General features: G+C 41.9%; 2 protein-coding genes across 2 annotated transcripts in view; both read right to left on the bottom strand.

Annotated features, from left to right (window-relative positions):
• Nucleotides 1-14,521, bottom strand: part of LOC148368257 (uncharacterized) — a 541,253-nt gene that overhangs the window by 261,533 nt on the left and 265,199 nt on the right. The gene's annotated exons all lie outside the window — the stretch shown is intronic.
• Nucleotides 1-14,521, bottom strand: part of slc26a10 (solute carrier family 26 member 10) — a 36,146-nt gene that overhangs the window by 14,679 nt on the left and 6,946 nt on the right. The window contains exons 3-11 of the mRNA XM_088330272.1: nucleotides 14,342-14,499; nucleotides 12,386-12,550; nucleotides 9,185-9,337; nucleotides 9,030-9,112; nucleotides 3,086-3,233; nucleotides 1,500-1,613; nucleotides 1,209-1,286; nucleotides 1,046-1,141; nucleotides 873-979 (exon numbers count right to left, since the gene is read on the bottom strand). Of these exons, the coding sequence (XP_088186398.1) occupies nucleotides 873-979; nucleotides 1,046-1,141; nucleotides 1,209-1,286; nucleotides 1,500-1,613; nucleotides 3,086-3,233; nucleotides 9,030-9,112; nucleotides 9,185-9,337; nucleotides 12,386-12,550; nucleotides 14,342-14,499 (1,102 nt within the window). The remainder of the gene's footprint in view (nucleotides 1-872; nucleotides 980-1,045; nucleotides 1,142-1,208; nucleotides 1,287-1,499; nucleotides 1,614-3,085; nucleotides 3,234-9,029; nucleotides 9,113-9,184; nucleotides 9,338-12,385; nucleotides 12,551-14,341; nucleotides 14,500-14,521) is intronic.

Below are 14,521 nucleotides of genomic sequence, written 5' to 3'. Positions count from 1 at the left end.
GGCCGCTCTGAACGCGGAAGTGGATCTTCCGTGGCGAGCGAATGCAGTGTCAGGGACGGAAAAAAATGGTCGGTAGCTGGGATTGGAGAGCAAGGCGTGGTCGTAAGCCAGCGTGGTCGTAAGCCAGAACTTGAGAGTAGACGTAGTCGGGAAAAAAAAAGGTCGTAAGCCGGGACGGGAGAGTAGACGTGGTCAGGATCAAAAACGGGTCGAAGCTTGGGGACAGATGGGAGCAAAAAACAGGTCGGAGTCAGGGTCGAAAAAGGCTTGCCTAGTGTGCACTGAGGTTCGCAGACTGACTGACAACAGGTGACAGAAAGCAGTGGGTTTAAATAGGGACAGGGAGCCAAAAAAGGTCGTGAGCTGGGACGGGAGTGTAGACGTGGTCAGGATCAAAAAACGGGTCGAAGCTGGGGGACAGATGGGAGCAAAAAAAGGGTCGGAGTCAGGGTTGAATAAAGGCTTGCCTAGTGTTCACTGAGGGTCGCGGACGGACTGACAACAGGTGACAGAAAGGAGTGGGTTTAAATAGGGACAGGGAGCTAATCAAAGTCCAATCGTGACAAAAAGTGTTTAAAAAGGTAACGGGAAGTCATAAAAAGTAGTGAAATGTACGAAAAAAATTCCGAGAAGTAGCGAGAGATAGTAAAATGTGTAGAAAATGACTGAAAAGGATGAAAATGGATGAAAAGTTGTCAAAAACCGTACAAATCGTCTACAATAAAGAAAAGCAATTTCACAGATGTGAAGTTCTTAGCCTCGAAGTGTCAATGGAGACCCTACCAAAGGTTGTGGAGAAGGAAAGCAACTTGGAAGAAAATCTTTGAGATTTGAGAAGATCTCCTCTGATGCTAGCAAAGAGCATTTCAAACCTTTGCGTGCGACAAATGACGGTCATCATGGAGAAGACCACACCGATGGCTAAGCCCAAATCCACGTTGAGGACCACCACCGACAGCCAAGTCACCACCCAAATCAGCTACAAAACAAAAAACATCTCCTGGAGTGCCGTGTCCAATCTCAGCGCCGAGAACGGGATACCTACAAAGTCCATCTTGCTGATCCTCCAGAGTTCCGGTAAGTCCTGGAACTGCAGGAACATTTGCCGCAGACTGGTCACGTTGATGCACGCCAGGGCGGCCTGGAGACCCAAAAACCGGACGGCTTTCAAGAAGGACCGCTTCTCACCTGTCGGTACCCAAACGCACCTTGGGGAGGAAGTGGAAGAGGGGTCCGACCAGCAGGAGAACCACCAGAACCACCAGGCTGGTGAAGAACCCGGAGAACTGGGGAAAGCAGAACACAAAGATGGTTCGGATCGGACGGGGTTCCCTATAGACTGGGTACGTGGCGAAGAGTCATCAACGCGGCCCAGAAAATCAGGGGCTGCTCCCTGCCCAATCTGGAGGACATTTTTAGCTTATCTCATTATAGATGGTGTATACTATGTTGTCATCGATGAGAATAAAGGCGTTTTTGGAACAAATATGGCCGCCCACCTGCGTGCATCCACCGGCACTTTCCAGGATGTTGGTCGTGGCGAGCGTCGCCGAACTCGGGAAACAGGTGAAAAAGGAAGAGGCGGCGTTGGCCACGCCGTGAGCGAGCAGCTCCTGGAAAGGAAACCGTGGAAAAGAAAAAAAAATGATTTGAAAAATAAAGATTTGGAAGAAGAGTGAAACACGATTTTAAAAACATGAATTTCAGATTATAAATCAAGTCCAAATTGTTAGTCAAGTCGTTTTTTGCCCCGCTCTTTAGTCAAGTCACATTTCCTAGTCTAGGTCCTTAGTCAAGTCGCTTTTTTCTAGTCTAGCTCTACAGTAAAATCGCATTTCCTAGTCTAGCTCTTTAGTCAAGTCGCATTCCCTAATCCAGCTCTTTAGTCAGGTTGCATTTTCTAGTCTAGCTCTTGAGTCAAGTTGTATTTCCCAGTCTAACTCTTGAGTCAAGTCGCATTTCCCAGTCTAGCTTTTGAGTCAAGTTGTATTTCCCAGTCCAGCTTTTGAGTCAAGTCGCATTTACCAGTCAAGCTCTTTAGTCAAGTCGCATTTCCTAGTCTAGCTCTTTAGTCAAGTCGCATTTTACTTTTTAGCTCTTTAGTCAAGTTGCATTTCCTAGTCTCGCTCTTTAGCCAAGTTGCATTTTTTTGTGCAGCTCTTTAGTCAAGTTGCATTGCCAAGTCGAGCTCTTGAGTCAAGTCGCATTTCCCAGTCAAGCTCTTTAGTCAAGTTGTTTGTTTCTAGTCTAGCTCTTTAGTCAAAGTCCCATTTTCTAGTCTAACTCTTTAGTCAAGTCGTTTTTTTTCCTAGGCTAGCTCTTTAGTCAAATCACTATTTTCTAGTCTAGCGCTTTAGTCAAGTCGGATTTCTTAATCTAGCTCTTTAGTCAAGTCGCACTTTCTAGTCTAGCTCCTTAGTCAAGTCACATTTCCTAGTCTAGCTGCTTAGTCAAGACACATTTCCTAGTCTAGCTCTTTAGTCATGTCGTTTTTTTTCCTAGGCTAGGTCTTAAGTCAAGTCGTTTTTTTCCTAGGCTAGCTCTTTAGTCAAGTCGCAATTTTCTAGTCTAGGTATTTAGTCAAGTTGCTATTTTCTAGTCTAGCTCTTTAGTCCTTTAGTCAATTTGATTACACAAAAGAAAGGAGATTCCACAGGATGCTAGTCTGTCATTTTGACAACCTTCCCCCTTATCATCATTGTCACTATCAGCCAATCATGTTCCTGTTCTTGGATTTCCACACCCTATAGGTCGGATCTGCTTTTGTAACCTAAGAAATGTCATAAAGGTCTCAGGGTAGGGGCTTTTAGATCAGGTTGGAATTTCTTATTGGAAGTTTGGGCTCTCCCTGTTCTCCTTGCAAGTTCAAAATCCATCGATGTCTTCTCTCCTTATTTCAAGCGTCTACTAAACTATGAAGGGAACAATCGTTGAAATACAAATTCATTATAATATCAAGCTCTTTCAAACGATGAGAGTTTATAGAGTTTACAATCGGCGTCCGGTTTTAGAAAGAGGGAGGCGGTTGTAACTCAGAAACCCGTCAACTATTTCCTTCCGAAGGCGCGACGAAGAAAGGACGTACCTGGTTGGGTTGTACGGAATATCCGTGCTTGTCGGCGTAAATCATGGCCAGCGAGACGGAAACGGCGTAGCCCACCAAGGTGATGGCGAGCGTGTCGCCGGCGATCTCGGCAAAGGTGTGGACGGCCGGCAGGTGAGGACGAGGAAACCTGGAGGAATGGACCGCAAATATCTCCCCTGGACTAGGACATTAAAAACCACGTTACAATTCGAAATGTCCTGTTCTTTCCGTCTCAAAACTCAAACTGTTACCTGCGAGTTTCATGACGTGAACGTCAAAATGATTGACTCTCTGTGCATAATCAAACGCCTCAATCTTTACATCTGATTCGTTCTCAGCTTCAAATAATATACTATTTTATACACTGTTTTATCTTACGTAAAGTCAAATACACTTGTTCTAAAATCTGACTTCAGTGTTTGAGGGCAAACTCTGAGAGAAAGGTGTCGTAAACCGCCTTTGTTTTGGAATGTGTGTTTGGTTTCAGTCTGTGCAGATAACAATGAATTATCATCTCGCCGAGGGTGTTGGGAGTATGTGCCTGTCCCCATCCTGTATGGAGGGTGATAACCTATCACCCCTCCTCCTAAGATCGAAGCGGCGCCGCCATCAAGCGGCTGCCTTTCCAGCAGCTCCCCTGTTATCTCTCACTTTTTGTGATTTATTGTTTTATTGTCTGCTCCTATCTTCGGTGTTTTTCTTCCCGTTTGACAACGACACTTTGGATGACTTTCTATCCTATGGACATGGGTTTTAGCCCACAAAAATGCGTTTATTCGAGGAATCAACTCCTTGCCCTGAAGAATTCTCGTGCCGGCGTGATGAGGGGGCCTATGGTGGAAGAAGAGCCGGAGCTAGCGAAGCAGCTAGTGGCGTTATAAGTCTTCGGTACCATCCGTAATCATGGTAAATGTGAACTCACTACCAAATAAGACCAACGAGTGCATGTGGAAAACATCGAAGCGCACAGGGAGCGCAGTTGCTGTGTTTTGCGGAAACGTGGCTCACGTTTAGCACCCTGGACGCTAACGTGTAGCCACCCGGAGCTGCCTGGAGCTATCCGGCTTCAGCACCGCTATTCAGAGACACGAAAGCCTACGGGAATCGGAGAGGAGACGGACTCGCTAACACGAGGTGGTGTATCCCTGGACACAAAGAAAAAGATTTCCATCTGCCGCAAGGATGTCGAACTTTTGGGCTTGCGTGTGACGTCATCCACTCCGCTACAAGCACCCCTAGGGCATCATGTAAATCTGTTAATAAACAACAGGGTAGACTGCTGGAAGTGTGAATTTCCCTACAGGGATGAATAAAGTATCTATCTATCTATCTATCTTCAAATCATGATTGGGAAATTTGCATCGACGACGGCGGACCAATCAGCCGGCTTGGTCATGGGGCGTGAACATTTCATCGCTGTGTGTCATAAAAGCGGGCGACCCTGGAGCCCCCGTTGCTCTTTTTCCCCACATGATTGTAATTGTCAAGGAAGAAAGATCCGATTTGTTCAACTCTTTGATTCGGCTAAATAAATTGATATGTGGACTACACTCGTCGTTCGGCTAATTAAATTGATCTGACTTTAGAACATGCTCCAACTGTAAGAAACGTGAAGTGTCTTCGGAGTCAGATTTCAATTTAGTAAATGTTAAAACCTTACAATAACCACAAGTTTCGGATCTGTTTTTTTTTTTAACCTACGAGATTGAGCTCTACGTGAGTAGCACTTTTGCAGTGGGGACAAAACGTGGAGATTGTTCCCTTTTCAAAGAGAACAAAAGCCTCCAGTTTCTCCAAGAACATTTAATGGACTTTGGTGACGTCTTTGAGGCCAATTGTACAGAAACGCCAAGGGGTTCGACATCATTGATGTCAACTTTGTGATATTATCTTAATTCTGTTCCCCAAAACAAGAGTACTCCATCGGATCCTCTTTTCATGAACATTAACAACAAAAAAATACAATTAAACATCCTCCCATTATGCAGAAAACTTCCAAAGGTGGGTAAGTGGGCTAAAAGGTTGTTAGCGGCATTGTTAAGCCCCCTCTTTAGCAATGAGCCGTGTCAGCCATATTTGTAGGGAGTCGAGAGTGACTTTACTAACCGATTTATGAACATTGGCTTGAATGAGTGGAGAGGTGTTGTAAAAGGATAGTAGGGTGTTTGGACGTCTCCTAAAGGTTGGGCAGGGCACCTGTAAGATGCGGCGGGGGTAAACCAGCGAAAGCTGTCAGGCCCTGCTGTCGAACAAAAGGGTGTGTCGGGTCACCCTGACGAAAGCATGACTGATGTGCCGAGGTGCCTAACTTGTTTTGGTGTTTGAGCATTTAGGTTGGCCATGGTCCAAAAATGTTTGTGTGTGTTTTTGCTACTTTTCCCCTTTTTTTCTTTTCTTTGTTTTTGTATATGTTGGTCTTGCTGTCGGTCACCCCTATTGAGGGATATGACCAAGGTAGGTAGATAGGTAGGTAGATGTCTAGATAGATGTCTAGATGGAAAGATTGTCTGTCTGTCCAGACATCTGACAGAGAGACAGACAGACAGACAGATGTCTAGATATCTAGATAGATAGATGTTGAGAGAGAGAGAGACAGACAGACAGATGTCTAGATAGATAGATGTCGAGAGAGAGAAAGAGAGAGATCTCTCTCTAGGTAGAGGTAGGTAGATGTCTAGATAGATGTCTAGATGGAAAGATTGTCCGTCTGTCTAGACATCTGACAGAGAGACAGACAGACAGATGTCTAGATAGATAGATAGATGTCGAGAGAGAGAGAGAGAGAGAGAGAGAGAGAGAGAGAGAGAGAGAGAGAGAGAGAGAGAGATCTCTCTCTAGGTAGAGGTAGGTAGATAGGTAGGTAGATGTCTAGATGGAAAGATTGTCTGTCTGTCTAGACATCTGACAGAGACAGACAGATGTCTAGATAGATACATAGATAGATGTCGAGAGAGAGAGAGCGAGAGAGCGAGAGAGCGAGAGAGAGAGAGAGAGAGAGAGCTTTACTCTAACTAGCCAAACTCACCTGATCTCCAAAATACTTTGTTTTGTTGATTTTGTTTTTGGGGGTGATTCTTTTTTGCAGCAATATTAGTTTTTTTTTTTTTTTTTTTAACTTTAAATCACATGTTTAATGTTTTTAGGATTTCATTCCAGCACTAATAATTTTAAAACATAGTCGGCAAGCTCAGGGATGGATACAATTGTTATTATAGCTTGTTTTCTTAAGTAGTGGCTTTGACTGTTTCCACCCTCAAATTTGACCAAAAAGGCTTATTTTTTTCCGAACGTTTTGTTTATAAACACAAACATTTATACTATATGAAGTTAATATTATTGTTATAATATTATTTTCACTCCCTAACAGGGTTGATATGTTTTTAAGCTAATCTCACTTTTGCTCTAGAACTGATCAGCTTTTAGCTAGCTAATTTTCTACAGACTCACAAAACTTGAATTATGTTTTTTTTAATTTAATTCTACTCAATTCTTTTCGATAATTTGCCTTTACAGGGTAGAATTTTAAGGGGGCTTGATACAATTATAACACATATGATTTTAAAGTAAAAGTGGAAGCTCACCTTGTTTATTTCGATTGAATTCACGCCAAAATGAAATGACGTCACTTCCTGTAAACGGCTTTTGTGGAATTGTAGTCTTTCGGGGAGGCAATGGAGCCTATTCTAACGGGGTGGATCATGACGACGGGGACATTAGAATTTGAACAAAATAGCTGATAAAAATATACATTTGTAAAATTAAAGTTGATGTAGTTTATCAAAGTATTAAAGAAAATAAAACGATTTTATTGTTTTATTTCCTGCATTTCTGGAGGAAGTGGAAATGCGGCTCACAAAAAGTCAGCGAAAAAGGTTCATAAATAGTGATTTTCATCAACATTTGGCAGCTTTTAGAGAAAAATCAGGGTAAAAGTGTCACAGTTGCCATGGCACCCAATTGGCCCCGCCCATGTGGCATCGGCTGCAGCTCATTGACAGATTGGCTTTCTGTCTATTTAAGCTTAGTGCTTTCATTTTTCCTTTGTCGGTCCGTCAACGAACCTCTGCCCCGCAAAATGTGGGTTTTGACTCACTCCTGTTTGCACTTTCCGGACAAATTTTCAACATGTTACCTAGTGTTTACTATGTTTTTGTAGTGTAATGCTAAATGCAATTCACCCTGGTCATCCTGAAAGGGGGATTACCACTTGTGATGTCCCTTCTCAAGGTTTCTCTTTTTCCTCACACTGAGGTTTTTGAGATGTTCCTTGCCCGCATGTTGGTTTAAGATCAGGTCATTGTGTCATTGTAATCCTGTGCAGTCCTTTGAGACATTTTTGTGATTAAGGGCGTCATAAATAAATAGGAGTTGACTTTTCCTGTTGGTATCTTCCGTCCGGTATTGTTCATGTTTATTTTGTCCTGTTTATTATTTTCTCCAGTTTCGTTCCCGTCTTGTTTGTCCTGTTTAATATCAGTTTCCAGTTTTGTTCCTGTCTATTTTTGTCCTGTTTATTATTCTCTCCAGTTTTTGTTCCCGTTTAGTCAGTCCTGTTTAATATCAGTTTCCAGTGTTGTTCCCGTCTATTTTTAACCTGTTTATTATTCTCTCCAGTTTTCGTTCCCGTTTAGTTAGTCCTGTTTAATGTCAGTTTCCAGTTTCGTTCCCGTCTATTTTTGTCCTGTTTATTATTCTCTCCAATTTTCGTTCCCGTCTTGTTTGTCCTGTTTAATATCCGTTTCCAGTTTCGTTCCCGTCTATTTTTGTCCTGTTTATTATTTTCTCCAGTTTCGTTCCCGTTTAGTTTGTCCTGTTCAATATCAGTTTCCAGTTTCGTTCCCATCTATTTTTGTCCTGTTTATTATTTTCTCCAGTTTCGTTCCCGTTTGGTTTATCCTGTTCTATATCAGCTTCCAGTTTCGCTCCCGTCTATTTTTGTCCTGTTTATTATTCTCTCCAGTTTTCATTCCCGTCTTGTTTGTCCTGTTTAATATCAGTTTCCAGTTTCGTTCCCGTCTATTTTTGTCTTGTTTATTTTTCTCTCCAGTTTCGTTCCCGTTTAGTTAGTCCTGTTTAATATCAGTTTCCAGTTTCGTTCCCGTCTATTTATGTCCTGTTTATGAATCTCTCCAGTTTTCGTTCCCGTTTAGTTAGTCCTGTTTAATATCAGTTCCCAGTTTCGTTCCCGTCTATTGTTGTCCTGTTTATTATTCTCTCCAGTTTTCGTTCACGTCTTGTTTGTCCTGTTTATTTTCGATATCCTGTTTCATTATCTGTCCTGTCTGTCCCGTCCTATCCGGTATCGACCCCATCCGTCCAATATCCACTCGGGCAATTGGTATCGATCTCGTCAGCCTCTGGCTTCCTATCATTTCATGCCAGACGGCTGCCTAGCATGCATGACTCCCCATTTCCTGTAAAATTAAAGACTTGTGTGAGTAACTGTGGGGTCTAAATTGACCTCTTACATGTGGGAGAGCTATTTACAAGTGGCTAACGCTAGAAAAATACACCAGGTATTCGACTTTTTACAACTGGCAGTTGGAGAGGAGGAACTTATGTCCGTCTCCTGGCCGCGCTCCTACCTCTGGGGGCCTTTCCCCCACCAAACTGTTTTTATAAGTAGAACAAAGAAAGAAGGAAAGAAATGCCCCTTTGGGCGGTACCAATTTTTGACACAGAGAAACATGATACCATCTGGTTAGATATACACACTTTTGAGGGAATACGTTTAAGCCAACTTTACAGTAACGTCACGTGTTTGGGTCCTGATCCTGTTCTGGTTTTTAACAACTTTACCGGGAATCTCCTACAAAACTCCATTTGTGCGCGTGTATTCTTTCTCTGTGTATTTTGTCGTTTACGTTCTCGTTTTATGATTTTGATCTCTTACTCCGTCTCGTCTTTTTTCGCTCGTCCGTTCCCGAATTTCGCACAGAATTACCCGGCCGGGACGCGTCCGACGATCTGGACGCCGTAAACCGAGTCCAGGGAGAAGGCGTAGGCCGCCGCCGTGGCAGTGATCACCTGCGGACAGACATCGTGAATTTCTGGGCCGGGCGAAGCGGTCGGGCTCCCGGGAGAGCGCCCCCTACCGACCGTGAGGATCTCCACGGGAACGGGCGTGGGCAGACGTCGGCGGTAGCGGGCGTTGATCTCTTTGACGGGAACCAGGACGCACAGACAGGTCAGGGACACCAGCAGCTCCGCCGTGTTGCTCCGGGGCAGGTTCTTAAGCACCGACCATACCGTCTCCACGTCCGCGCACCGCAAAAAATTTCAATTTAGATAAAAGTTCTTTCCCTCCGCTATCACCACCTCTTCCTACGAGCGCCTCTAATCAACAGAATTTCAAAATAAAATAAAAAAGTGTGCTGTAAAAAATGGTGTGTACTTTCATTTAAAGTTACAGTAACTTTCATTTTAGGTGCGCAGTAAATGCTCTCAGTCCCTCACGACATCTTCCTACGAGCACCTCTCAACGGGAGAATTTCAAAATAAAATGAAAAAGTGGGCTGTAAAAAAATGTGAGTACTTTCATTTAAAGTTACAGTAACTTTAATTTTAGGTGTGCAGTAAATGCTCTCAGTCTCTCACGACATCTTCCTACGAGCGCCTCTCAACGGGAGAATTTCAAAATTAAATAAAAAGGTCCGCTGTAAAAAATGTGTGTACTTTCATTTAAAGTTACAGTAACTTTAATCTTAGGTGCGCAGTAAGTACTGTCAGTCTCTCACGACCTCTTCCTATGAGCACCTCTAAACGGGAGAATTTTAAAAAAAATGAAAAAGTGGGCTGTAAAAAAATGTTTGTACTTTCATTTAAAGTTACAGTAACTTTAATTTTAGGTGTGCAGTAAATGCTCTCAGTCTCTCACGACAACTTCCTACGAGCACCTCTAAACAAGAGAATTTCAAACTAAAATGAAAAAGTGGGCTGTAAATAAATGGTGTGTACTTTCATTTAAAGTTACAGTAACTTTACTTTTAGGTGCGCAGTAAGTGCTCTCAGTCTCTCACGACCTCTTCCTATGCGCACCTCTAAACGGGAGAATTTCAAAATAAAATGAAAAACTGGGCTGTAAAAAAATGTGTGTACTTTTATTTAAAGTTTCAGTAACTTTAATTATTGGTGCGCAGTAAATGCTCACAGTCTCTCGATCTCTCACTCCGCCAATGGTTTCATTTGTTAATGATTACAAATCCTCCTCATGAAGCCACCATATACCTCCCAAACACGATGCGGGCACCTATTTACTCACAGCGAGACGGACTATGTAGTATCAGATCAAAGATCATTTGTTTAAGTTGGTTTACCCAGTAAAGGACACATGCCATTCTTTCCGCATCTTTCTTACTAATACCGCAAATATACTCATGCAGATATACTACAGAAATACTACAAATATCATAGTACAAAAATAGTCCAAAAATACTACAATAATATTAGATAATTACTACAAAAATCATACTATAAAAATAGTACAAAATATGTCACAGCCCGACTCTAGAAATATTCCAAGAAGACTGCAGAAATACTCCTAAAATTCACAACAGAAATCCTAGTATATTAATACTCCAATAATATTCCAAAAATACTACAAAAATCCTACTACAAAAACACTACAAAGCCACTGCTGCAGAAATAGTATTAGAATCCTACGGAAATACTACAAAAATCCTTCTAAGGAAATACTACAAAAACCATACTATAAATATAGTACAACAATACTACGAAGCCCGACTGCAGAAATACTACAAGAATACTACAGAAATACTCCTAAAATTCACAACAGAAATCCTAGTATAGAAATACTCTGATAATATTACAGAAATACAACAAAAATCATACTAAAAAAACACTACAAAGCCACTGCTGCAAAAACATTACAAGAATCCTACAGAAATACTACAAAAATCCTACTAAGGAGATACTACAAAAAACATACACGAATAATACAAAAATACTACAACAGAAATACTACAAAAATCCTACTATGGAGATACCAGAAAACCATACGCGATTACTACAAAAATACTACTACAGAAATATTACAAGAATCCTATCCTACATAAATCATACCATAAAAATAGTACACACATACTACAAAAATCCTACTAAGGAGGTACTAAAAAACCATACACAAAACCTACAAAAATACTACTACAGAAATATTACAAAAATCCTACTAAGGAAATACTACAAAAATCCTCCTAAGGAGATACTACAAAAAACATGCACAAATACTATAAAAATACTACTACAGTAATACTACAAAAATCCTACTAAGGAGATACTACAAAAACCATAGAGGAATACTACAAAAATACTACTGCAGAAATACTACAAAAATCCTACTAAGGAAATACTTCAAAAACTATTCGGAAATACTACATAAATCTTTCTAACGAGATACTACAAAAAACATTCAGAAATACTACAAATATCCTTAAGGAAATACTACAAAAAACATTCAGAAATAGTACAAAAATACTACTAAGGATATACTCCAAAAACCATACATAAATACTATAAAAATACTACTACAGAAATACTACAAAAATCCTACTAAGGAGATACTTCAGAAACTATTCGGAAATACTACAAAAATCCTTCCAACGAGATACTACAAATAACATTCAGAAATACTACAAATATCCTTAAGGAAATACTACAAAAAAACATTCAGAAATACTACAAAAATCCTACTAAAGAGATACTTCAAAAAACATACACAAATACTATAAAAATACTACTACAGTAATACTACAAAAATCCTACTAAGGAGATGCGACAAAAACCATAGAGGAATACTACAAAAAATACTACTACAGAAATACTACAAAAATCCTACTAAGGAGATACTTCAAAAACTATTCAGAAATACTACAAAAATCAATTTAAGGAGATACTACAAAAACCATTCAGAAATAGTACAAAAATCCTACTAAGGAGATACTACAAAAACCATACATGAATACTACAAAAATCCTACTACAGAAATACTACAAGAATACTACACAGTAAATCCTGCCAAAAGTGTATTCCATAAATAATTCTGCAGACATACTACAAAATACTGTAATACGACCAAAGTACTACAGAAACGCAAATACAACAAATGTATCTTATCCTATTACTGTATTTTGGCATACGTTGAAATAGTATTTGAATTACTCGGGGACGGACGGAACGAATCGATCCCTTCTCAGTTGTTTCTAATGAAGAAAACGGCTTCAAGATACGAACGAAGCTCGTAGGAAGAGGTGGGCGCGTATCGGTCGAGTAAGCCCCGCCCACCTTGAAGAAGGAAAAGGTCCCGGTGTGGCGGGCCAGGCGAAGTCCCAGCATGCTTTGCAGCTGCGAGCCGGTCACGTGGAAGGCGGCGGCGCTGGTGAAGGCTTTGACGATGGGCTCCGACAGATACGTGGACAGGAAGCCCAGTTGGAGGACGAACATGCACAGCTGCGGGGACAAAACCCGCCTCTTGGACACTATCTTTCATGTCCTGTTCTGTGTTTTGAGTAAAGGCTTCGAAGCTCGGTTCCAACAAATACCTGGACGGGAAGCCCAGTTGGAGGACGAACATGCACAGCTGCGGGGACAAAACCCACGTCTTGGATACTAACTTTCATGTCCTGTTCTGTGTTTTGAGTAAAGGCTTTGAAGATCGGTTCGAACAAATACCTGGATGGTAAGCCTGGTTGAAGGGCAAACGTGCAAAGCTGCAAGGACGAAACGGCTGTCTTATAGACAGTACTTTCTTTCATGTTATGTTCTGTGTTTGATTAAAGGCTTTGAACCCTGGTTTGAACAAATACCTGGACAGGAAGCCCAGTTGAAGGGATAACGTGCAAAGCTACTTGGACGAAACGGCTGTCTTAAAGACAGGTCTTTCTTTCATGTTGTGTAAGATGGTACTTTCTTTCATGGTATGTTCTGTGTTTGAGTAAAGGCTTTGAAGCCAGGTTCGAACGAATACCTGGACGGGAAGCCCGGTTAAAGGGCAAACCTGCAAAGGTGCGAGGAGGAAACGGCTGTCTTTTAGACAGTACTCCTTTCATGTTGTGTTCAGCGTTTTTGAGGTTTAATTTCTGCTACAGTGACTACAGTCATGGCACTTCCATGGGCTTGTCTTCCTTTCATGCTGTGTTTAGTTAGAGCGCGTGGGTCTCCCAACATGGCTCGTACTGTCCTACTTTCATGTTTTGTTAAGATGGAGTGAGCGTGACAACAAAGACAGTGTCCTTTCTTTTCATGTTTTTTTTCAGTTAGTTTTTCCTATTTTATGTTTCAGGTAACTAGGAGTGCCCAGACACATTTTCACTTTCATGTTTTGTTCATTTGGATCTCGTTAAGTTTATGTTCTTGTCAGTTAGTCAGTGTTGTAATATGTGACATGTTGTCTTCTCTCATATTCTATTTGGTTACTTCGTTTTTCAATACGATGTAGTTTTATCTATTCCGGTGTCTTCCACTTTCATGTTTTGTTCAGTCAGAACCTTTTTGTCATGATTACTGATGTGACTACCTCGGAATATGATTGGCTCCCGATCAGTACTTGTACCCAGTCCTGTCTGTCCCCTTTTGTCAGTCCCTCTGCGAACCTCTGTGAACACTAGGCAAGCCTTTCTTGACCCTGACTCCCACCTGTTTTTCTGCTCCCGTCTGTTCCCCGGCTTCGACCCGTTTTTGATCCTGACCACGTCTACTCTCCCGTCCTGGCTTTCGATCTCATTTTGTCCCCGACCGCGTCTTCTCTCCTATTTACGCTTACGACTCGCTTCTGACCCCGACCATGTTTTTGCTCTCCTGTCCGGGCTACTGACCCGTTTTTTCCGTCCCTGACAACGCCATTGCTCGCCACAGAAGATCTACTTCCGCATTCGGACCACAATCTGAGTATCCGAGTGACCTGCTTCCCGCGTTCAGGATCGTGGGCGCAGCCCTTTCTCTTTCTTCCAATAAAACTTGTGAGAAGCGCAACGCAAGTGGGTCCTGTCTCCGTTCTGGTCCTGACACTCTTGATATTTCAGCGCATCCTGTGTCTTATTCTTTTGTGTTTTGTTCTTTTAGATCAAGTTTATGTTTCAGCATGATGTACAAGGGTGTATCTTGGAAACCTGTTTTAGTTCTCTTTAATGTCTTGTTTTTTTTTATCCTGGTAAACTTCCTTGTTTTGTTTCTGTACGTTATCCAATCCTGAATCGTTTTCTGTGAATTAGTCTCTTTTTTTTCTTTTTTTTTCCGACTCACCATGATGATCCCGGAGAGAAGCGCCACGGCGGACGCAACGCCGATTTTCCGGAGCTCAAAGTCGGCGTCTTGGAGAGAACTGGAATTGGCCTCGGACGGGCCGGGAACCAGTTGCTCCACCACCGAACCCGTCATCAGACTCACCACCGCGAACGTACCTGAGGGTGGGGTTCGAAATCG

Source organism: Urocampus carinirostris, chromosome 3 (assembly GCF_059441175.1).
Source record: "Urocampus carinirostris isolate Australia breed hairy pipefish chromosome 3, RoL_Ucar_1.0, whole genome shotgun sequence".
In the NCBI taxonomy this organism is placed as follows: domain Eukaryota; kingdom Metazoa; phylum Chordata; class Actinopteri; order Syngnathiformes; family Syngnathidae; genus Urocampus; species Urocampus carinirostris.
The sequence above is the reverse complement of the archived record's forward strand: the minus strand, read 5'-3'. Positions and strand labels throughout refer to the sequence as shown.